The sequence below is a fragment of the Anser anser genome (assembly GCF_964211835.1).
Source record: "Anser anser genome assembly, chromosome: 14".
NCBI lineage: Eukaryota > Metazoa > Chordata > Aves > Anseriformes > Anatidae > Anser > Anser anser.
In genome coordinates, this window is record NC_139735.1 from 18,740,758 (window position 1) to 18,765,711 (window position 24,954).

General features: G+C 35.8%; 1 protein-coding gene across 13 annotated transcripts in view; it reads left to right on the top strand.

Annotated features, from left to right (window-relative positions):
* Window positions 1–24,954, top strand: part of GABRB2 (gamma-aminobutyric acid type A receptor subunit beta2) — a 163,571-nt gene that overhangs the window by 35,068 nt on the left and 103,549 nt on the right. For 11 of the 13 annotated variants that reach the window (XM_083798084.1, XM_083798086.1, XM_083798085.1 and 8 more), the window contains one exon: window positions 24,234–24,454. In XM_083798084.1, the coding sequence (XP_083654210.1) occupies window positions 24,234–24,454 (221 nt within the window). Of the gene's footprint in view, window positions 1–2,292; window positions 3,419–24,233; window positions 24,455–24,954 lie in introns of all 13 variants that reach the window. The other 2 variants (XM_083798081.1, XM_083798082.1) reach the window with 1 other exon arrangement.

Below are 24,954 nucleotides of genomic sequence, written 5' to 3' on the forward strand. Positions count from 1 at the left end.
TTTATCTTTGTATATAAATGCCTTAGATGTGGAAAGCCTAGTGATGTGTTGGGGTTCTTGCTACTGCATGCTTTGTAATGGGAAATGGAAAGAAATATGTATTCTTCGGTGTATTTCAGGCTTTCAAATCCAGTATTTGAAATAATAGTTATGGCTTAAGATGAAAGTGTTGCTGTTCATGGTAACATAGAACATGGCTTTGCTAAATATTGAGTAACTAAACTGATATCCCTAAAAGCTTTTATTTTTGCTTTTATTTATAGTTGTCTTGCCCTGTGATTCTTAGCAGTATATGCAAGTTGCTGGTCAGATAGGGTTGGTTGTGTTTTGTCCCCCCCGCCTCGGGAGTGTCATTTGCTTTCCAATTGGCTAATTGTTTCCACAAATTACTGCTTTTTTAATAAAGTTTACTCATGAGAATGTGTATTGATTATAGGCATGCAGTTCTTAATACAAAGGTGATGTCTTCAGAAAACTTCCATTTCTTGAAGGAGTATTTTGCCTTTCATGTGTGGGAATGGGAACAACTGTTTATGATACAGAGTCTGAAGCCTCTGATTAGAGTATTGTAGGGCTATCCATGGTAGTCCTAATCCATTGTGAATTTATTGTTCATGCATTGTGCAGAATGTCATGCAAAAGTGATATATATATATATAACATTTTCTGTGCTGTTATATTAAGATCATTTAGATTTCACAGAAGTGAAGTTTGTTTTTCCTTAGCATCTATGAGGTTATGAAATTGTTAATGCAGTATTTATCTGAAGATAATCAGGTCAGCTTTTTATGAGGCAGGCAAAAATTACTAATAAAAATTGCACATAGCGTTCTGGAAAGAAAAGAGAGACAATGCTTTTGCAATTAAAAATAGATGTTACCAGCTGTTTTATAGATTGGTCACTGGGGCTCTAATGTGGGATAATTGACTCTACCTTACATAAGGTAAATTATGTTCTCACCCTTTGGGTACTGCTAATGAAAGGCCCTTTAGGAAAATGTAAAATGAACTGCAGGATCAATTTTTAAGTCTGTCTCGTGCTGTTTACTTTAGCTACCACATTACCTTATGCCAAAGGGAGTATAAGGAAGCAAATAACTATCCTTTATTCAGACATACATAAACACAAATGTGCAGAGCACGCAATTTGAGTCTACCTCTAGAGCATTTAGCAGCTTCTTAGTGTCTGCTGAGATACATTTAAAAATCTATAGATTTCTGGTGGAACCATAATAAATTTTGGCAGGTCCAGGTCTTTTAATATATTTATCCCTCACCCCACAAAGGCAGGAAAATATAACCGACTTTACAGAGAGTCTTCAGTCGCTTATTCCTGAATACACAAAAAGTTTCTAGAAGGCAGATGAACTTTACTGAGGTTTAGTGCCGTCACTAGACCACCAAATGAGGAAGTGAGACTGGATAAAAGGGTATAAAAATGTCCTGGGACTGGTTTGTCCTCTCAGATTAAATCTGAGAGAAAAATTAGCGTTATTTGGGGTGAGGGGTGGGGGTGGGGAAGCTGTATGCTATGGAGTTTCCTGATAGGACCATTTTAAGCTTTTATATCATGTTGGCTTTATGTGCGTATGCTTTTCTCATCTGAACAGGATGGGCATTAATAATATAAGTTACCTCTGAATTATATGGATGATTTAACTTGTGATGGATCCAGTGCTTTTATTAATTGTGAAAGCTCCCTGAGAAATGACTCATAATTCAGATATAAATTGAAAGAAATAATAATGCAATAAATAGTTCTGTGAGATGCAGCAAAGCTTGAAATTTCTAAAAGGAACAACCTTAACTATATAGTAACATCTAGTTTTAAACATGAAACCTGTGACAGACAATTGGAGGTAGCTGGATGACAATTGCACTAATCATGTAAAATAAAGGATTGGAAGCAAGCTTACAAAATCAACCTTTTCTTTAAGTTATGACTGCAGAGGTCCTTTAATGTTAGCTGAAATGATCATGGTAATTGTTAGAACAGTCTTGGTTTTCTTTCCATTGATTGTATACTTGTTTTGCTGTGGATGTATAAGTGTTTCAGGCTCCCAAACTTCAAGATACTTCTAGCAGTTAAAATGAGAAATGCATCTTGTGTGCCATTGTTCTCAAATGCTCATTGTCTGAGTTATAGGCAAGTTTAATATTTTTTTACTATACTCAGCTGGACCTCATGAGAATCTTTGCTTTAATTAGTAAATTGCTTTTCAGTTATGTTTTTTTCATAAACTAATAATGGTTAAGTTTGTACTGCACTGTCGTGCTTATCCATTTTGTCAGCTTTCCATCAGGACACCACCTCACCTGCTGTGAAGGAAGGAAACCAGCCAGTGGGTGGTACTTACTGAAATCCAGAGATGCTTATTCAGCACTGACACACAAGGCTATAAAGCTGATGCAAAAAAAGATTCAGATTCTTCAGCTTACTTCTCTGATATTGAAAGCTCTTAAAAGCCTCAGATGCACCACCAGTGTGTCAGCCACCACATGTCCTAAGAGATGTGGTTTTGCCCGCACGTTTGTGTGCCATGAACCAGCCAATATCACTGAGCAAACCTGACTCACTAGCAGTTATTTGTGCAGCGAGAGTCAAAATTACCACTGGTGCTAAGGATCTTAGCCCATATGGTTTTGGATTCCCTGATGCGATTTCATTTCGATATGAATAGTCTTGGCACTGTCTCTGGATGTTGTGTAAGCACTTCTGTTTCTTCAACAGTGTTATCCTTATCCAACAGTTACAGCAACTTTCTTGCTTCTTTACAAATTTGGGGATGACTGTTGCTGAACCAGCACTTTGGCAACAGTAGCTCTATCCACTGCTGTTGCAGGTCTTACTAAGAGCTATGGGTGCTCACCGAGACACTCACCAACAAGCTCTGTCATTATAGTTCCCTTTTACATTAGACTCTGCCACAAAGACCATTACAAAATCTCCATCTCTCTGAAGAAAATGGAAAATGTGTGAAGCCACATCCAGTCCGTGGACATGTGAAGCCTTGCTCAAATTTTCCCCGAGAGGAAGAAGGATTGCATTTTTTCAAGTTGCTTGTTAATCTCAGTGCAGAAATTCAGAAAAGAAATGTGTTTCAAGTAGTGACTGAGTCATGCTTCTGAGACTTCAAACCAAGTTGTTACTGCTTTAAGGTCCCCACTGTGCAGGACTGGTGCACGAACAATGAGTCAAAGGAAAAGAGTAGTCTACTTTCTCCAGATACCTGAAACTCTTTGAAATGTGGTGTACACATGCCCTCTATGCCCTTTGTTAGTGTACAATGTACCTCATTTGGAAGGCTGAAAGAAAATCATCCCTTCGTGCTGCTGGTGTAACATATGCAAGTTTTTCTGGGCTGCTAGCAAAGGGTTGTGAACCCAAGAACATAGAAGAGTGTACCTCTCCTTCAAGGTAAATGTTTCTCTATTTCTGCTTTTGGTCATTCTACTAAGCTGTACTGTAAGGTGTGGCAAGTCTTAGTTTCTCTGTCAACAAAATGGTTGAAAGAATACTTAGCCAATGTTATTTGAGACTCGGTTGAGGTTTACATGCTTGGATGAACGGCTGTAAGTGCTGTGGTATTCTGCAGAGGTCAGTTTGAATGCTGCAAGTTCAGAACAGTGTAATTGAGCAACTGCTGCTCTGTCACAGGTATTAGATCACATGATTGAATCAACATACCCTACTCAGTATAGTAGAAATGTTATTTGTAGTAGAACATTATCATAGGATTAATGTCTCCTGCTTTGCAAATAAATGGCTTAGCTGTGCCTTGGCATTCAATAGCAGCAGGAGACCATTATCTTCTAACAATACACTATTTCACTGACATTATCTCTTAAGTAACACAGTATTGCAGAAAGAAATTGTTGTCTAGGCGTGTTTCCTTCTACACACGCACAGAGAAGAAACACCACACATGTAAATCCAAAATTTATGTTTATGTAGCTAATTTCCGTTGATCTTCTGAATCTTCCCTTCACTGAGACAGGATTGTGAGCAAGGACAGGCCCAGAATGTTTTAATTTTTTGCAGGAAAGTTTTGATATGGTTTGAACAAAATTAAGAAGGGCGATCTTCTTTGCTGATGCTTTCAGGTGGGGGGACGATGACACTGGACTGAAAACTTTAATTACAAAACCACACAAGCCAACCTTGTACTGTTTTGGAAGACAGATTACTGAATGACAGAATTCATTCCTCACTACATAAGGTTCTGGGTTCTGCCATGTGTTATGTGATATCAGCATGTCACTTCCTGCAATAATGGATCACAGGAAGAGCAAATAAAAATCAAAATGCAAACAGCTAATTAGAATGAATATGTAGGGGTATCCAAATATCAGTATGTGAGGAGGAACTGCTGAATATCCTTGATCTCTACAGGCGTAAAAATAAACCAGTCATGGTTTGATTTCCCTAGATATTAAAAACCATCCGTTACAGTTGCTTTGTCACAAGAAAGTTTCGGCATCTTTGATTTGACATACATGCTCCAGTTAAATATTTCCAATGCATAATAATGCCATTCTCTGTCTAGAACAGTAGATAGAAAATGCTGTCTTGCAGAACCAGAAATGCATAATATTACGATGCGTTTATGGACAAGCAATTTGCTGTTAGATCTGTTTAGTTAGGTGTTTCTTTTTCACATTTGGAAAGGCTTTCTGGCTCTAAGTTTTCCAGAAGTTTTGTCCTTCAAAATGCATTCTTTTCAACTTACAGAGGCCTTAAGTCTACCTATTGTGAAATTGTGATGCATTGTAACAGGTATGTTATGTTGTTCTTGTTTTTGATATGACGAGTGTTGCTAGTGTTGAGCAAAAACCTTTAAGTATTATTGTACTCTAGTAGACTATCACAGAGAAAAGGGAAGGACTTTTCAGGGTGTTCCTTAAAGTTATTCCAGCTATGGTTTTCCCAGAAGTTAGGTTCCTTTATATTCATAAGCCAATTTTATGCAACATAGAGGCATAGTAAAAGATTGGAAGAATTTCTAAGCAGCTGACGGGTGAACTTGACTGCTCTAATTACTGCATGTCTAGTCCAATATGCTAATATGGAACAAGACCAGAATCAAAGCTCTCCACTCATGTAGATCCTCTGCTTGTCTGACAGCACGATCACGCAAACTCTTGTACTGAGTTGGTACATTTCCATGAGAAATCTTAAAAGACTTGCTACTGAACTAGCAGTGCTGGTTTTCTGATAACCATTTAAAAAACTAAACAGATGGACACCTCACAGCTAAGAATAATTCTGAGTTCTATACCTGCCTGGTGGACAGATAAGTGAATCAGAGAAATCCAAGGGAAGTCATTTTTTCTTTGAAATGCTAGGTGACGTAAATTCTCAAAACATTGTTGAAGGCTATGATGTGAATGCTATATCTAGTCACTATATCTTCCTTTATAGGAAGAAAGAAAGATACAATTAGTGTAATAATGTAAACTGAAAGGCTGCATTAACCCCATAAAATGTGATATGAGCTGCCATGTTCAGATTGACCAGATGGACATGAAGGAAATCATAGTTTCTAAACATTGCATGAAGATGGAATAATTATCTAAGAACAAGATATAACATATTAGTGAATATATTGCCAGCATTCAGGGAGGTATATTTTTTTCTACAGTTAATAGAGGTGTGAAAATAACGCACGTTGGTGTTTAAAGAAGAGAATATTCTCTTCAATTACCATTCCTAAACGTAAAAGTTTGAACAATATCCATCACGGTTCTAAGTCATGTAAGACCAAGAGTTAATGTAGTTCAACCCATATGATAACCTGTTTTCTCTAACAGGAAGGAAAAAAGCCACTGTACTTTCTTCAATCTGAGAATAAAATGAAAAAGTTCTGTGAGCAAAATAAGACTGCTATAATCACTTGTGCAGGCTAATCCCGTCATGGCATGAAACTTAAATAATAAAAATTAACAGAATATTAAGGTACTACAAAAAAAAAAAAAAGGCAACAAACATTTTCTTGGGATTCTGCCTTAGAGTTTTTACTCCGAAGTGCAATTTGAGTGGCTGGTTATTCTGATACAAAATTTTGGCAGACATCACTATGCCATTTATTTTCTGTCGCCAGACAATACTGAAGAGCAAATTAGTCATATTGTATTATCAGTAATCAATTTAAATGGCCAGCATGGAAGAGGAAGCCCAATTTGCAGACTGCCTTTGCAGATCTTTTAAAATGCATATTGACAGTTAATAGGGACTAGTTTATTCAAATTCTCAGGAAAACCTTCTCTACGTGATGTGATTAACATACTTAATAAATACGTATGAATACGCAACTATGATTGATTCAGAATGTGGTATAGCAGAGTATGAGCTACGAATAAGCAGTAACAGTCAGCTGTATATTTTAAAATAAAAGTTTCATAGGAAAATTAAGATACTGCTTTACTGCATTATTAGCTCCAGGTGTAACTTGAATTTTACCTCTGAATTAAGAGCAAAAAAAAAAAGCTGTTACAGGCGCATGCACAACTCTAGCACAAATTAAATTATACCTTAAACTCAAGTTGTCTACTGTGTCAAAAGATCTGAGCTAAAGCATAATTATTCTTAGCACTAGAATGGAAAGATGCGTGTTCTCTGCTGCTGAAAGATGATAACAAATAAGTTGTATTCTGCACCATCCTCTCCAAACTGCAGCAAGGCCAACCTTTGAGCTGCATGGGAATCATGTGTATTAATGGTAGAATAAAGAGAAACGTTGACTGGATAATGAAAATGCTAGCCTATTTACTATGAACAAAACCCCTAAAGGATCATCTGTTAGGTAGCTGCATTTTTAATGACATGACATTAGGGAATTGTGTTATCTCAGTTCTTGATGCTTTAACAATTTAGCTATACATAAAATATTCACTTAATATTTTTGAAGCAATATACAACAATGTAAGTATTATATAAAATCATTGTGTTTCATTTCAAGTATTCTCTAAAATTTGTTGGATACTCAAGGTGGGGAAAAAAATAGCCTTTTCTAAGGGTTGCTTAAAACAAAACGAGGTAAATTCACAAATCTGTGACGTACCACGAGCACCTATTCTTTCCCAACTTCTTTTTAGCTAACATTAGGAAGTGAATTATCATTTTATGACAGTATCAAATAGCCTTAAAACTACAAACTAATTGAATTACAGTAATCTATGATTTTTCTGATAGTACCCTGAATTCTTCAGGTGGGAAACTAGGACACAAGTCACATAAGTTTACGAGAAGTGAACAAATTTTGCCCATCTTTCTGAGTTTTTGCTTTTCTCTTTTTTGATTTAGGGGTCTCAATTGAGATAATTCTCTGCTGCTTGTGTGATGGCATATTGTCCTGAGAAGAACACTTTTCCATAAACATTTGTTCCATAACTAATTTTAACTAATGTCAAATACTTATGAATCATCCTCTTATCACTTACAAAAAAACGAACTTTTAGTCTTCCATCTGCTTCTCCTTAATTTTCAGCTTTATTACACATGCAATTACAATTTTCCTCCTTTAAATAATTCACTATACAGTTCATTTCACACAGAAGGTAAATGAATAAAAATTTGTTTTCTTTAGTATTAGCCTGACAGTTTTCTGTGCATGACTGTTGGTGGGAATACTAGTTTTCAACATCCAGGCTTTTACGAACCACGAATTTTAGTGTTAATAATAGATAATATGTATGAGTATTGTGTAAATTATACAATGGTTAGAATCAGAATCGTATCTTGCCTGATTTTACCCCTTGACTGATTTTTTTTTTCATCATCTGGTCTATTCTAAGCAGAGTGACTGATTATATTGAACTAAGACTAATGTAAAAAGTTGCTTTTGTACTGCAAATAAGCATGGACTACTGACTAGCCTGAGATTTACTTTTTGATCAGAAAGTTCCTGTGAGATTTTCACTATTCTTGATCACAGGATATAAAGACAAAAACAACAACAACAAAAAAGATTTGGCAATGACGATAGCAGAAATAATTTTTCTCGCAAGATATAGGCTGTCATACCTGAAAGGGGAGTTAAGAAGGAACTTAAGTCATCAGCAGATTACTGAGCAGTGGTTGATTTAAGGTTCTTCCACTTGGTTTGAAGCACCTGACTGACATACCCCCCCTAAAACAAACAAACAAACAACAAAAAAAAACACGCGCACATAAAAAATTGTGTTGGGTTGCTCAGTTCAATATCATGCAGGGAGTTTCTGAATGATGGAGTCATTTCCTGATTTTAAAGTAAGTGTTAATGGGCAAACTGCTAGAATATACAGAGCACCCTCTAAAATTGCATAACAAATTACAGTTCCTATGTAACAGGTGAGATCTAAGTTTTTGAGTGGACATTTCTTTTTGTGTTGCCATTTCCAATGCAATGAAAATCCATAGTGCAGTAGTGCTAAAATGTCACAAGGTTCTTGAAGAAATACACTTAGTAATTAAATAGTGTGTTTTTTCACCTTCATCAATGTAGAAGACGAGGGTAAAACTCAATAACTCTCAGAGTGATGTAATCATAGAAATTAAGTTTTGTGGTATGGAGTTGTACATTTCTGAAATTATCCAAATAGATATTTACAAGTATGCATCTTAAATACAGCTGAATGCAGAGATAAATTTGTTCTTGTTAAGAAAAAAAAAAAGTGTATTGAGAGGTTTATGGCAGCATGGTGTCTTCTTTTTAAATCACACTACTTACATAATCATACTTGTGTAGGGATTTGGAAGAAATTTATGCTAGGGAATAAAAAGGATATTTATTGCTTATTAGACTGTTTAATGGTTAATTTTCTGACACAGTATGACAGCAATGTAAATAAAATGCAAATGAAATAAAGTCACTCCTAATGGAATAGGGTATGTAGGGGCTTTCCTTGCACCTAGATCTAGAGAATGGAATCTAAATAGAATCTTAAAATCAAATAAAATCTTAAGAATCCTCTTATAAACAGCCCATGCGCGTATCATCAGTTCAGGGAAGCTCAGGATTATGACCATCTGTATAAATAGTCTTACATAATAGTACCACATTTTTTTCATAGTCCAGCATTGGAGTTTGATGATAATTTTACTTGGTATAGGATGACTAAACTATGTGAAGTTTTATGCCTAAAATCTTTGGGCCTTTATGTAGGTATAAAAATGAACTTTTTTTTTCCCTTCTGTGTTTTCATCTGTTTTATTTTTTAAATCCTTCTCATATTGATTTGGGAAAATGCTCAAAGCACCTTTGGGAAGTGCTGCTGAAGGATATGCTTAGTTTTAGGTACTTAATCTGCTATACATTTTTTTATTTTCCTGTTTCATCTAAACAGTCTTTAATTCTCATAGGTTTTGAGAACAACTTCAGTGTTTCATTTTTTTTGCTGAACAGTTCAAACAAGCAGATACTAAGATTCACATTTCAATGAGTTCCTAAATAAGTGTGTTTGAGAGCATATGCAGCGTAGCTTTAATTCATTAATTATAAACTGCTGTAGATAATCATGTTATGCCAGAGGCCAGCTGAGGTCTAGCTTGACTTTTTGAACACCGTAGAGATCAGGAGATAATTTAAGAGGAGTACTTAATTGTAATATTTGGTGACATTAATAACAAGTTATCTAATACAAGAAATTAAGCAATTAATTTAGGATGTACTTGTCTCGATGTTCAGTAAGCACAACAATCTTATATCCATTCTGTTGTCTTCGGCTCCATCTCACAATGGAGAATTTAAAAAAAAAAAAAAAAAGAATCTTGCAATGGTTCTGTTAGATAAGACTGAGTTAGAATATCAGTGTCTGTGCCTGGGCGCTAGCAGGCACGGTGTTTTAGAGATAGCAATGCAATACAATTTACTCTACATATCATAGTATACTATAGCAAATGGGAACAGAATTTTGGTACAGGCGAAGAAATATTGTGTCAAGTAACAAAGCAAAAAAACAATAAAGAATTTGTAGTGGAGATATAAATCAAAATTTCAAGTCAATTTGGTATGCAAGTGGTAAGTGATAATACATCAGACAGTAAAATCAATGAAGGCATTTACAGGAAGAGAACACAAATGGTGGTTCTGAAGTGCTATTTGAAATGAATGGTCACTGTTTTGTTTATTTTTGAAGACTTGTTTAATATATTAGGATTGACTTAGGCACTGGGATAGTAATGGATTGAGGCAGTATAAATGTCTGCAGCAAGACCTATTGAATTTTCAAAATCCTATGCATGTTCATAATTCTAAATTGGTATGTGAAAACATTTGGTACATTCTCATATTTTAGATTTCAAGTCAAAACAAAAAAAGTTTTAATCTGTACTAATGGTTCTTAGTCATTATACTGATATATCTATCTATCATCTATTCTTAGTTTAACTGATTTTTAATTAAAGTTATACCTTAAACAGTATAAGAAATGGCACATTTGTCTCAAAATAATACTACTGCTAATATCTCTTCAATAATAAAGTAGTGCATATGGGTTACTACTCATGTATTAACTTCTTTTTACAGTTTTAATATCTTTTTCCTGTAGTTCTTTCTAGAGTAATGAAAATATCAAGCTGTTAATGGTTGATTATGGACCAGCTGGAAACAAAATAAAAAACAACAACAAAAAAACTGTCTATAAAGGAACCTAAGCCTCCTTTTTCAGTGATGTTGGGATCAAAAATGGATGTTGTATCTCCTTACAAACATGAATCTGAGTCCTTTCTCATATTGCAATTGTAGTAGCAACTTTCTGAAACTTCCATGGAAAAGGTGATGACTGGAATTCAAGAGTAGGGCACTGATAAGCAAAACCCTATGGAACAAACTTCTGGGGTGTAAGTAACAGTGCTGAGGATTTTGTGCTGGCTTTCTTCATAATGGGAGTGAGGAAGATAAGAGAGAATGAGAAATAACTGACACTTCAGTGAAACACCCTTCTTGACAAGTGTAGCACTTAGATTTCACTTTTTCAAACTGGGCAAAATCCTTTCAAAAAGGAAAGTCTTAGAATTTGTATATCACTTTGACATTGTCAAGAATGTGTCACAAAATCATTTCTTTAAAAAAGTCATAAATTTCAACTAACTAGTGTATAGCAATATAAGAATACATTGTAAAGTGTTTTTGTGACTCTTGAGCAGGAAACCATGGTATTTTAAAAGAATAAATGTGTGCTAAATCAAGCCAGTGAACTGATGTATAAATGCACGCGTTTCACGTATGAATTAAACATCTACAAACTAGTGGATTTCAAATCAATGTGTTCTGCTTGCCATCTAACATGTAGGCTGCTCAGGCAGAAATACTGTATAAAGCACATATGAGGTAGTGTCTGGAAGTCTGAGCTATTTGAGATTTTGCTTGTTCAACACCTGCTAAAGCTGTGCTGCAATAGCTTAAAGTCTAATCATTCAAGAGAATAAACAAAACATTTCAGCTAATGTCTTCTTGAAGCCGATAAGACTAAAATATTAAACCAAATTTTTATCGTGAAGGTACAAAGCAAACTCCAACAACCAAACAAACTCAAGACTGGCCAAGCTGCCAAGAGAGACCCAGAGAGGGTTGTTACTTTCAGGACAGTCTCAGAGGAGTCATAACAGGGCTTTTTGATTTCTATTTATTACTTTTGTGTGTGCTTGAATTGTTCAGAATGGGTTTTCTTAGTAATGTGTATGCATTCAAAAATATATATGCTTACTATGGGTTATGGAACTGTGCAGCTATGGATACTGTATAACTGGAATTTAACGTGTTATGGAACTGTAATTTGTACAGTGCAATGGCAGTTTATTTGGCAGGGGATAACAGTGAACATACGTATGGGTATCAGTGACGGAGAGCCAATCGTGTTTTGTTTTTTTTCTTACCTGGTCTTAAATTATAAAAGAGGTAGGCGGGCACACAATTACATGTTAAGGAGAAGGTTGTTTTTATTATGAAAATACAATTACTTTGCTGGAACAATACATATATAGATACTTTTTTTTTTTAATTCAGTGCTTTAATGCCCAGAAATAAATGTTTTTCATGTCATTTCCAATTAACCCTTTACCTTTTTTGCTTTGAGAAAAGGCAAACTTCTGTCTTTCTCTTGATGTTTCCAGCTGTGAAACAGTTGACAGAATCACAGAATTGTAGGGGTTGGAAGGGACCTCGAGAGATCATCGGGTCCAACCCCCCTTGCCAAAGCAGGTTCCTTAGAGCAGGCTGCCCAGGTAGGTGTCCAGACAGTGTAGGTGTCCTTGAATATCTCTAGAGAAGGAGACTCCACAGCCTCCCTGGGCAGCCTGTTCCAGTGCTCCATCACCCTCACTGTGAAGAAGTTCTTTCTCATGTAGGTGTGGAACTTCCTGTGCTCCATTTTGTGGCCATTACCCCTTGTCCTGTCCCAACAAACCACTGAAAAGAGGTTGGCCAAATCCCTCTGTCTCCCACACGTCAGGTATTTATAAACATTGATGAGATCCCCTCACAGTCTTCTTTTCTCCAGGCTGAACAGACCCAGCTCCCTCAGCCGCTCCTCGTAAGACTTGTTCTCCAGACCCCTCACCAACTTCGTTGCCCTTCTCTGGACTTGCTCGAGCATCTCAATGTCTGTGTTGCAAGGGGCCCAAAACTGAACACAGTACTCGAGGTGTGGCCTTACCAGAGCCGAGTACAGGGGGACAATCACCTCCTTAGACCTGCTGGCCACACTGTTTGTTATGCAAACCAGGATGCTGTTGGCCTTCTTGGCCACCTGAGCACACTGCTGGCTCATATTCAGCCGACTATCAACCAATACTCCCAGGTCCTTCTCTGCCAGGCAGTTTTCCAGCCACTCATCTCCCAGCCTGTAGCGCTGCTTGGGGTTGTTGTGCCCCAAGTGCAGGACTCGGCACTTGGCCTTGTTGAACCTCATACAGTTGGCCTCAGCCCATCGGTCCAGCTTATCCAGATCCTCCTGCAGAGCCCCTACCCTTGAGCAGATTGACACACGCACCTAACTTGGTGTCATCTGCAAACTTACTGAGGGTGTACTCGATCCCCTCATCCAGATCATCGATAAAGATGTTAAAGAGGACTGGCCCCAGTACTGAGTCCTGGGGTACTCCGCTAATGACTGGCCTCCAGCTGGATTTAACGCCATTCACTACAACTCTTTGGGCCCGGATACCCAGCCAGTTTCTAACCCAATGAAGTGTACGCCAGTCCAAGCCAAGAGCAGCCAATTTATTGAGGAGAATGTTGTGGGAAATGGTGTCAAAAGCCTTACTGAAGTCAAGGTAGACCACATCATCCACAGCCTTTCCCTCATCCACCAAGCGTGCCACTTTGTCATAGAAGGAGATCAGGTTTGTCAAGCAGGACCTGCCTTTCATAAACTCATGGTGACTAGGCCTGATTACCTGCTTGCCCTGCAAGTGCTGCGTGATGACACTCAAGATCATCTGCTCCGTGAGCTTCCCTGGCACTGAGGTCAAACTAACAGGCCTGTAGTTTCCCGAGTCTACCTTCTGGCCCTTCTTGTAGATTCGCATCACATTTGCTAGCTGCCAGTCGACTGGGACCTCCCGTGATAAATGATAGAAAGTGGCTTGGTCAGCTCTTCCACCAGTTCTTCCAGCACCCTCGGGTAGATCCCATCTGGCCCCATTGACTTGCATACATCTAAGTGCTGTAGCAGGTCGCCAACCATTTCCTCGTGGATTGTGAGGGCCACATCCTGCTCCCCATCCCCTTCTACCAGTTCAGGGTACTGGGTGTCTAGAGAACAACTGGTCTTGCCGTTAAAACTCAACATTGAATAAGTCCTGTTTATTTCTAAGTGGCTCAAATAGTTGTGAGAATGACTGTGGGAATTACCAAGCAACTAACACATGTTTGCACACATATTTTGGGATAAAAATACACTAAACAGAATAGGTAGAAGCTGTAGTGTGTAGTGGCTGTAAATATTAGACATCAGAGATTTTAAAGCAAACAAATTAAACTGCAGTCATTGTGATATTAGAGTAACCGTCCTGTTTGTTTTTGTTTTGAAGCGTAAGAAATTTCTTTCTAAATGCAAATTTAAATTTCATTGTTACTAAAATGTTGTGTTGATTGTGACCACACTAATTGTGAAAATAATGACATAGTACTTTTCCTGCAAATCCTTCCTGTGTTAATTTTGTGTTGGTTTCTTGTAGCTTAAATATGCAGATTGGTTATGAAAATTAGGTGGGTTTGGGATTTTTGTTTGTTTTTGTGGGCATTGCAGCTGTTCTTTACTAAGAAGTTTTTTGTGTCTGTCAGGGAAAATAGACCTTTGTAATAGAGGCACTCAAAATGGAAATTCTTCCCTGTGGGTTGTTCCAATAGGCTTTGGTATTGCTGAACCATAAACAATTTAAAGTATAATTAATGCAGGTGCAATGATTATTAAAGATGCAATGTTTTTCCAGATTATTTTTCCCCAAACTTTTCACCGTAGAATATAATAATATTCATTTATTTTTCATCTGAATACATCACTGATTTTCTTGGAAGTGTTTCTACAAAGTGTATTCTCTTTGCTGAAGCATTCGGCTGCCATGCAAATTGGACTTTCTGTCAGTTTCCACAGGCTTGTCATCACTATGAAAGAAATGATATGTACTTACTTAAAATTGTCCTTTTACTTCAGTGCTGCCAGCTCTCTGTAGTGCCTGACATTTTTGAGAGAAGCAGCCTGTCACATCCTGGGTTATGGGGAGAGCATTTAAAATACTGAAAAACCCTAGATGACATGGCACTATTTTTTTTGTTGTTTTTGTTTTTTTTTTTCATCCTCACACTCCTCACTGTTCAACCCCGTGAAATCTGTATGTAAGGTTAGAGGATTCAAGAGAGGAGGAGGGCAGCTGAATCAGGGTGTTTGGTCTATTCCCACAAGATTTATATGTAAACAGGAAGGAAACACATTAGTCTGAAGTGCAGTGTGTAGCCTCCAGCGTATTAGACCATGATATATAAATGCTTATAACAACGTATCTGTGGGAGATTTGTACTCCCCAGAGTACATTGCTGCTTTAGAGACATCAGTTTGTCACTAACAGATTAATGAAGCATTTTAGAGAACTTCTTGGAATCAGCAGGCCAGAGAGATGGAGAGTAGCAGGATCTGTGAAAGTGTTTAACAGAAATGAATTGCTGCTGGTGCTTTGTATGTGAGTGGGGAATGGCTTTAAAAATAATGGGCAGATTACCATTGCCTGGAACTATTTCCATCTGTGCTCCCAAAGTGGGTTCATGTGATAAGAGCAAGGTGGGTATCCGGGTTTTCTACCATTTTTTTAATTATTATCATTTTTATTTACACTGGAAAACACAAGGCCAAGAAAAACAGCATAAAAATCTAACGTGATTAGTAGTAGAATTTAGTAGTTGAATTTTTTATTTTAAAATGCTAATCCTTACAGATTAATTCTTTCCTTTGCAAACCTAAAATGACAAGGAAAAAATAGTATAATCACTCACCTGAACTTTGTCGACACTTCCAACCTGAAAACTCCACGTACATATTCTGTCACACAGAAATAGAAGGAGAAGGACTCTGGGTTCATTTAGAATTAAAACAGAGCCAAATAAATAAATTGGGATATGTTATGCACAGTCCCAGGTGTTTTTCTCCTGTAAATTTCTGTGAAGCAAGCTCTTGGAGACCATTAGAGGCTAACGGAATAAATTAGTCTAACTTTATTCCAGTTATACATTAGTAAATAAAATGTGATGCATACTGTTTTTAAACAAACAAATCTTGGAGGGATTTTTCTAAAAACTTTTCCTCCAACTCCTTTTCCTACTCCCACTCAGTCTCTATTATTTCAATGTTGCCCATGAGAATGTTATTTAATAGGATTAAATGCTACTTTGTGAGGTGATCTTAAAATTTACTTTAAAGTTTTGATTTTTTAATGGAATGTAATCTTCAGTGTAAATGATTTAGTTTAAAATGTTTCAAATATAAGATAACCATAACTGCTTTGATAAAAAGGAATTGTAACTGAATCTTGCTTAAGGTTATTCCAAGTTCAAAGAGATAATGAGGGCAGCATTCAGTGTCAAAACGAGCACTGAAGTCAGTGATTATCTCATGAATTAATGAGTTATCTGAGTTATCAGGCATCATGTTTAGGGCAACATTTGGAAAAGCAGCTTTGTTTTTGTCCATGTTTCCAATGCTGGTATAACAGGGTACTGTAATCAAAACTATTGACTGCAATTTCAGTTAAATTTTTGGGGAAAAAAATATATAGGGTTGCCCAGATCAATTACTAATTTCATGCTGATGCACCCTAAAATTTTTGTGACTGAATACTTTAGTCTGAGCTTTTCACCTTTCCTTACATCTTTGCCAGTAACATGGAGTTGGTATGTAACACTTGTGTAAGGCTCAAGATAGTGACTTAGTATTGATTAACATTCACACTTAGCCCACCATTATTTCTTTATTTTCAAACAGTTTAAGAATGGTTATACTTATAGCAAGGTTATCAGAGGAGATATCTTTGGTCCTCTTTAGATCAAAAGTGCATTGTCACATAGATTAATATTTTATTTTTTTAATTTGTGCAGATACAATGCCACAAGCAAATCAAAAACTAATAGTATTCTCACCCATGCAAGAATTCATAGGAGAAAAAAAATCCTGAAGGCCAGAAAATGTATCTGAAAGCAAACTAAAGCATTTTGTTATTCCATGATACAGAGGGAATATGAAGTAGTTTGACATAGGGTATTACCATTTATATTTAACAGAACAGCAGAATAGAAAAATGACTTGAAAATGTTAAGGAAAATGAAGAATGTGTGTGTGCATGTAGGTGTGTTTGTACATGCATCTATGCTTTCCTTAGTGTATCCACTGGGGAATTTATGTTGCAGAAAATTCTTCATTGCTGAGAAGAAAGATAGCTTTTTACCTGAAAGGAAATACTAGTAAAATAATCTGCTTGGTTAAACAACAACAACAGAACACCCACCCCCCGCCCACACACACACCCCCCAACACAATAAAACAATAAAATAATAAACCCCTAAATATAGCGAAGTCATTTCCTTCATCTGTGTGCCCAAATAAAATATATAGTATTTTTGTTTTTCTAGAGGTGCATCCTTAGGCAGCCTAATTAAATGGGATCGCAGAAGGGAGACACTTTTATTAGAATATTACATCTCTCAACAGCAAAAAGCTTACAAATCCTGTTTAAAGCTCAGATAATCAAATTGGTCAAATGTTTCTCTCTTTTTTAATATTAAAAACAAATGTATACTTTTTCATTGTGATCCCTTTGTAGTTTGTTTTAACATTTTTGAAGGGAGGACTGTGTCATCACTGATGTGATGTCAATTGGAGTGTTGCAATTGCTTTTTTCAGGGGTATTGTAAGCATTTAGAATTCCTCTTCTCCTCAGAGATCCACTGTATCTTCGTAGCATGAATATACTTCCATTTCAGCAATGCTGAAGCAGCAGAAGTGATTACTTTGAGATTTTTTATAATTTTTTTGGGGGGGAGGAGATTTTTTTCTGGTTTAGTTTGCAATCTGGGGAATTACCTGTACAGTAAAATTTGCAAGTTTAGAAAATACTGACAATGCTCTGCTTATAGCACTTCAGACCTTCACTCTTGAAGCTGAAATATCTTGCGTTGTTGATGATTGTCAGTAGTTCAGAACAAATGAACACCCTGTAAGGTTAAGCAAGGTGATGCAGGACTCCTTAAAATGTCAGCAGGTTGCATGTTAGAGGGAAGGACTGTACTTGTTTGTGTGTTTAACAGGTTTTGTAACGGGCAGCCAGTTTCTCTATCCTTGTCTTTTGGCAAACTATGAAGGATGTAAATAACCTGTTCTAGTAGTAAAATGCTGAGTGCACCTCAAACTGTTTTATTCTCGTTAAGACTCAGTTTCTATTGGACCAAAGCCTGCAGTTGGGAATTTAGGGTTAGTTGTGCAGCCTTTTAGATGTGAACAGGCAGGTGGAGCTAGCTATCACAACAGGCACAGTAATGGCTCTTCTGTCATTGGGGTCTCCTTGCCTTGGAGTGATCTTTGATGGAAAGATTGTTCATCAGCAGGGCTATATTTAAAAGATGCATATATGTACATGTGCATATGTTGTTTTCTGGTAATATATTATTTGATACTTTCCTTGAAAAATAATGCAAATACTTATCATAAAAATGAGTATCACATGCTCTAAATGAAGAACCACTCATTTTATTAATAATTTTGTAAGTTGTTCAGACGTTATTTACAATGATATGGAGCAGCATTGACTTGGCAATTCTTTTACTTTATAAATATGTTCCTAAGGATTCGCATATACGCTAGTATCTCAAGAAACTGTAAAGCACCAGGAAAAGGAATAGTTGCCCAAATGTCATGCTAGTTCAGCTCTGCATCTAAACACAAAATTCCCGTGTTTTACCCAGATGGAATCTCACTATCAATTACTGCATTCTTATTTTGGAAAAAAATATTTTAAACTTTTGTTTTAAGATTATTTAAAACTATCAGTAAGTAATACAACATTCTGGTAGCAGTCTCTTCAAAACAATAGCTTCATTCGCCATTTACACTAATCAGACTTTCTAATTACATCTCTGGTGGTCTGCTTAATCACCAGTTTATTTCCACTCTATTTAAGCAGATGTGTTTTTTCCTTATTCTTTATAATTTTTAATAATATTTTTACTCTTTTGAAATGCTGCTATAAACAACCTACAGTAAAGGGAAACCTGGAATTAATAGCAATATAAATGGTTGCTCTTCTAGGTACTTACCTCGCTGAAGATCTGTAGCATTGTACCATTACATAGGAACTCAGAATTATTCTCTCTACAAGAATAACATAGAAATATACAAGTAAAGAAATATTTCAAATGCAATTATAAATAAACATTTTGGATATTTCTTGTAGCTTAAAATAGCTTATTGTACTTCAGAAACCCAACTAAATAATACCACTTAATTTTCTGTCTTGAGGAAAAAAATACAGTTTCCATAACTTTTATTTCAAGTGAGTACAGTTTAGACTATTCATCTTACTTCGCATTTGGATTGTTCAAATGAAAATCGTGCAAAGAGAGGACAAGATCCTTTCGAAAGAGAAAAATCGGAAGATATCAAATGTGTGATTCTAGAGCAAATAGCAGTTAGATTAAAGCCTTCAGTCCAAGTTCACTTTTATCAATCTTTGTCTTATTATCAACAGACAGCAAGTTAGAAAGCTAAAAGACTCATGGCATATGCTTTTTGAGTGGAACGACGTGCAGATTGCTCGATCAGTAAAAGTGCAGTATCATTGTTCAGTCCGGGTGACTGTCAGAAATGAAAATCAAGTGTCTTAGTGTCTTGCTAAACTAATTGAGCTGACAGGGAACACATTAGCCATAACTGCTTAATTTCATTGGAGTGCACAAAATACAATGATACTGCATCACAGTGCAGTGTATAAATCACTGTGGAGAAACAATGTCAATGTTGGCTACTGTCAGTAGTGCTAAGGAGACAAATATTCATGGTCTTGTCACTGAAATGATAAGCAGTCCCTTACTGCAAATTTCATAAAATCGGTAGAAAGAAGTTTTATGTCTAGTACTCAAGCTCTACTAACATTTGCTTGGCTTTCCTACACAAGTCTCTTGTGTGATTCAATAATACTGTGTTTTTCTAAGAACTATGTTGCAGAAGGTAAACAGCACATCTTCGTTTATTTGTTCAGTTGAGAAATGAGAATTGCTGATAAATAACTTGGGGATAGTTGCTGCAAAATAAATGGTGATCTTAGGTATTGGGATCTTTTTCTTTTTGGAAATATTGTAGACTTCAGATCATACAATTCCCATTAAGAAAAATCAACCATGAAATTTTAGCAGACATAAATGACAAGAAGTGTTTCATGGCTTTGGGAAGTGGGATTTGATGGATCAAGAGAGTTCTACTTGAACTTTGTGTAAGGATCTTGATGTCAATGAAGTATTCATTGTCATTTTTGAAGTGAATGTTTACAGAATGTGAAAAATACGTTTTTTAGAAAGGGCATGACAATTTATTTTAGCATTTCTTTTTTATTATCCATTCTGTTCTGCTTTCATGTAAGTCACTTTGTGGTGTCTCCAATGGTAATAGAACAGACTTTCCATGGTAATTTTCTTGATATATGAGATAGGGAGTTATGGATGGAATGTGTTGCAATGGTTGTTTTAGAAGAAAATAAGGATTGAAAGGGTGTTCAGTGAACAGCTCTCAGGGAAAGCCATTGCTTTTGAAGTAAATTTGCTGAAGCTGCTTTAGCTTGAAGTGCTTCCATTTTGGCTTGTTTTCTGTATTGTTTGGGTAGTGAAACATGCCGTGTGCTTCAGTGCAACTGCATCCTTCATTGGTAACTTCATTTAAGTCTAAGGAGGGAATAGACTTAACATTTACTCCTTTCTTCTTGAGTATATAACTTTTAATATATTAAGATATATTTTGCAGTGTAGATGTATATTTTTCATAATTACTTAAGCAGCACTTTTAAATATGTCATCAACAGACATTTTGTTTTAAACGTACATGTTAAATATAGCATTCAGGCAAAATCTTCAGCTTCAAGCATTTTCAAAGAAAATTAGCTGGCTTTAAAAATGCCATACTGGGAAATGCAGTAAAGCATTTATTTATGCGAGTTAGAAATAACCAGGAAAGCGATGAGAAGGGACTTAAGCCAAATCGCAAATGAGTTCTCCATTCATTACTAATGAGTAGAAATAAATAGCTTATTCAACTCCCTGCTGCTGTATGTCATATTTATAAAACACAAAATGTTCCTTATACTTAGTTATTTTTCTTCACCTAACTGTTCTGATTTTATTACTTCCAAAGTGTTTCAGTAGCTGCGTTATATCCCTGTTAATAAAAGTGCTGGTACACATTGTCAGGCGATACTGTGAATCAGCCTTGTTTTCTGTAATGTAGAAGGAAAAAAAAAAAAAAAAAGCTGTATTTTAAATGTTGTTATTGTCAATTTGGAGTATCCTCTTAAATGGTTTGAAAAAAATTTACATCTGTCTCCATCCTTGGCATTAGACTCCCATTGTCATTGTGCACATTCAGGAGGTTTATTTCTTTTTTTGCCTAGATCTTCTTTGCCTTTATTCTTCTTTATACATATATATGTGTTTGTGTGTGCGTGTGTATGTATATAAGATGAATATAAATAAGACAATATAAGTAGTAGTGCCCGTCTTCAGATTTAATGCTTTCCTGCACTGTAACTTTCCATGGATCATTGGCCATTAACTGACAACTTGGCTGTCTGTAATAATTCTATCGATCTAAATTTGGGTTTAAATTTCCCATTGTATACATGGTTCCAGCAGCAAATGTGTTTCCAGACAACTACCACACAAAGATAACTCATGAACTCAGGATAAAAATATTTATGAATATGGTAAAAATTTAACTTATACTGAAAAATAAAATTTTTTATTATGGTATGAGGAAAAATTGCCTTAAAATTATTTGTTACTTTCTGTATATTGTGTGAAATAATGGAGGAAAACTGAGAAGCTGAAATTTTACAGGTGAGGAAAAGAGATCTCTTCTTGGATCAGGATAGAATGTTAGTAGCCATCCATTTTCTGTTGCCTCCATTTCTGCATTGGGATAGAATCAGAAAGTTTGCCAAGTGAAAATGTCTGTAAACAATGGGATGATAGAAGCTGTACAAAATAATAATATTTGTGTATGTTAAGAAAATATACTAATTGTCTCTTCTAGGTTTTATTTGTAAATTTGTCTATGCTAGTAGAAATTTGCACAATGTATTTTTTAAGCCTCATGTTCAGGGTGACTGACAAACCTATATTTTTACACTTGTATCTAAATGCAAGTACTTTAAATATTCTATGCACCCATATTTTGTCTGTGTAATGGTGTACAGAGCATAGTCAGCACAGTCATTGTGAGGTTTTGTTTCATTATTCTTTCATCCTATTGTAATTAGTGTATTGTGCCAGGCTTCTCAAATGAGTTGGCTCCTGCTTCATCTCTATACTTAAACTATGCTTCTAAAAATCCTGTTCTGTGAATTTAATAGGATGCTACGGTCTTACCAAAGTAAAATCATCCTTTCCTAGACATTTCATTTCTTCCACTTCTTCACAGCCTTTTGTGTGCCCGTCTTCCTAAAAGACATTTGCGTGTCTGTTTTGATGTTTATCTTTAGAATAGAGGGGAATTCCCATATTTATTGTGAAATTTTAAGACTTTTATTCTTTGTAATAATTTTGCAAGGTAATGATGTTCTTAACTTCAAAGTGCCTATACCTCCGCTACCTCCCTCCCTCCCTCCCTCCCCCTTCCCCCCCCCCCCCCCCCCAAAAAAAAATTCAAAAGGCTGTGAGAGTTTTATGAAAATGTATATATGTATATTTAAGGTATCCGATTTCAACCATCAAAAACAGCACATCTGAAATCTAGGGCCATTTGATGCCAACTAATTTTTAGTTGGTACACCAGCTCTGTTTCTGGAACACAGTGTGTTTGGTTCTGAACTCCAGCATGATGACTTGGCTTTTCCTTCTGCTATACCAGTGCTCCAAATTTACAGGTTTATGTAATCCATTTCTATGCACTGAGCCATGCTTGTTTAGTTTTCTTCTTCCTTTCCTTTTCTGCTTTTACTGAGGTGTAAAGAGGAGGGAAGAATGGTCTATATATATGTTTTATGTTAATACATGTAGGTTATACTTTAGAATAGGCATAAAATGCAATATCCCGAGGATCATAGGGGAGCAATTGCTACAGCTCGTCTACTTTATGTTGTGGTATGTTATTATAAAGAAGACTAATACATTTTCTTTCTGGCAATATATGACTGAACATTTTCCAGTATCTGTTTATGAAGCAAATATTGCAGTACAGTGCCGAAGCACAACAGTAACATTCTTCAGATGTAGGTGGGATGTTCTTGAAAGCAGACTCTATTCCTAACTGAGAACTCACATTGCAATTTATGCAACAAAATGTTCATACCTTATAAGATCTTCTCAGTTTTTCAATGCTAGAAATTAGTTTGTGATATGTTACCACAATAGGTAATTATTTCTTCAAAATTGGTGTGTGTGTGTGTTCTTGTTTTCAAATGCCCCAGACTGATGCATAGATGAAGGCTCTCATACTGTGACATGGCTGAATCCTGTCTCTGTCAATAAGTTTTCGGTGACTTTTTTTTGTTGAAAACAAGCTTTTGTAAGCTACCAGTTCTCACTAATTATTGAAGACTGATCAGATCAATCCAAATAGTGTGAGGTCTGATTATGATTTTGTAGAACAAGGTAAAAAAAAGAGTGGGTTTAGAATAGTTTTTCTTTGGTGTTCCTTCAGTATTGTTTTCCAGCCCTTGACTCTGCGACCTGTGATCAGATATACAGCCCCTTTATGTATTTTTAATGGATTTTTTTAATATAGTATAATATATAATGAATGTTCTATGTCTGTTTAATAGGTCTTAGTAATTTTAGTAATTATTTTGTCCACTAAAACATAAAAATATCTCCCAAGTACTGTTCATTAGTGGCCTTCACTGAGACAAAAGAAAGCTGGCAGTCTCCTAATACTGCAAATATTTAGCCAGATGCTTAATTGTGCTCTCTGAATCGTCCCATTGAAGTAACCAGAGTTACTTCATCTGTAAAATTAAGCATAAGCATAAGACTCTGTAGCATAGAAACCTTGGAGACTTCCCATTGATTTCAGTGCCCAGGGGAAAGTTAACAGACTTTGAAGAGATTTTAATTTAGAGGAGTATTTGAATGGGTAGCTGCAATTTTTGAGATACAAGGGCAGATTCAGAGTTCTTGCTTTACTGAATTCAGTGAAGACCATGAGATGAAATTCAGATCTGTAAATGTTCTGTTTTTTAGAACTTGCAGGCTTGTAAAGTGCTATAGATATTGCTGGTTGTTAACCATCTAAAAATACTTTCCTTTTTTTTTTTTTTAATATTGAAACAAGAACTCACAAGTCATTCACCAAATATCAATACACAATTACACTTTTCTATATACTTATTTCTCTTATTAAGTATACACAAGCTCTTTGGTACTGTAAAAGTAAATAAAATTACTTACAGAAATTCTAACTGAAATGTTTACCTTCAAGAAAAGTCACAATGTGTAAATGTGTATTTGCACCTTTTGTATATGTATGCTATTTCAATGCAAACAATTTTTCTGTTCTTTTTATAATCACAGGACTATACCTTGACAATGTACTTTCAGCAAGCATGGAGAGATAAGAGGCTGTCATATAATGTAATACCTCTAAACCTTACTCTGGACAATAGAGTAGCTGATCAGCTATGGGTTCCCGATACCTATTTTCTGAATGACAAGAAGTCATTTGTACATGGTGTCACTGTGAAGAACAGAATGATCCGTTTGCATCCAGATGGGACAGTTCTTTATGGACTAAGGTCAGTACAAACCATTTCTGACTCTTCTAGTTTTAGTCTTTTAACTACAGTTTCAAATTAGTATCTTTTCTTTGCGTTTTTCAAATGCTATTCTTTGTATTGCTATATTCTATAAAACTGCTGATATTCCACAAACAATTTCAACCTAAGTATTTTAAGAATGGATTAAGGTTTTTGTGATAAAGTTTTGAGATAAGCTTCCATTTTTAGTACACTTCAAAGATACTTAGGTACAGATAAGGCTATAAATACTATTGTAAATACACATTCTGAATTAAAAGCTGGTTTTAGAACTGCTTCCACAATGGAATTGAAATAAGAAATACCAAATGATAATCAGAGGGGAAAAAAAGGAAAAAATATGTAACAGAACTGATTGTTTAACTAAATGGTATGTTTTATAAATATTTTTGAGCATTTAATTGGTGTGTATGTTACTCTCATGAAAATCACTTTTCTGATGACATTTGACCTGAAATGTCCTTCAACCTAATGTTGTT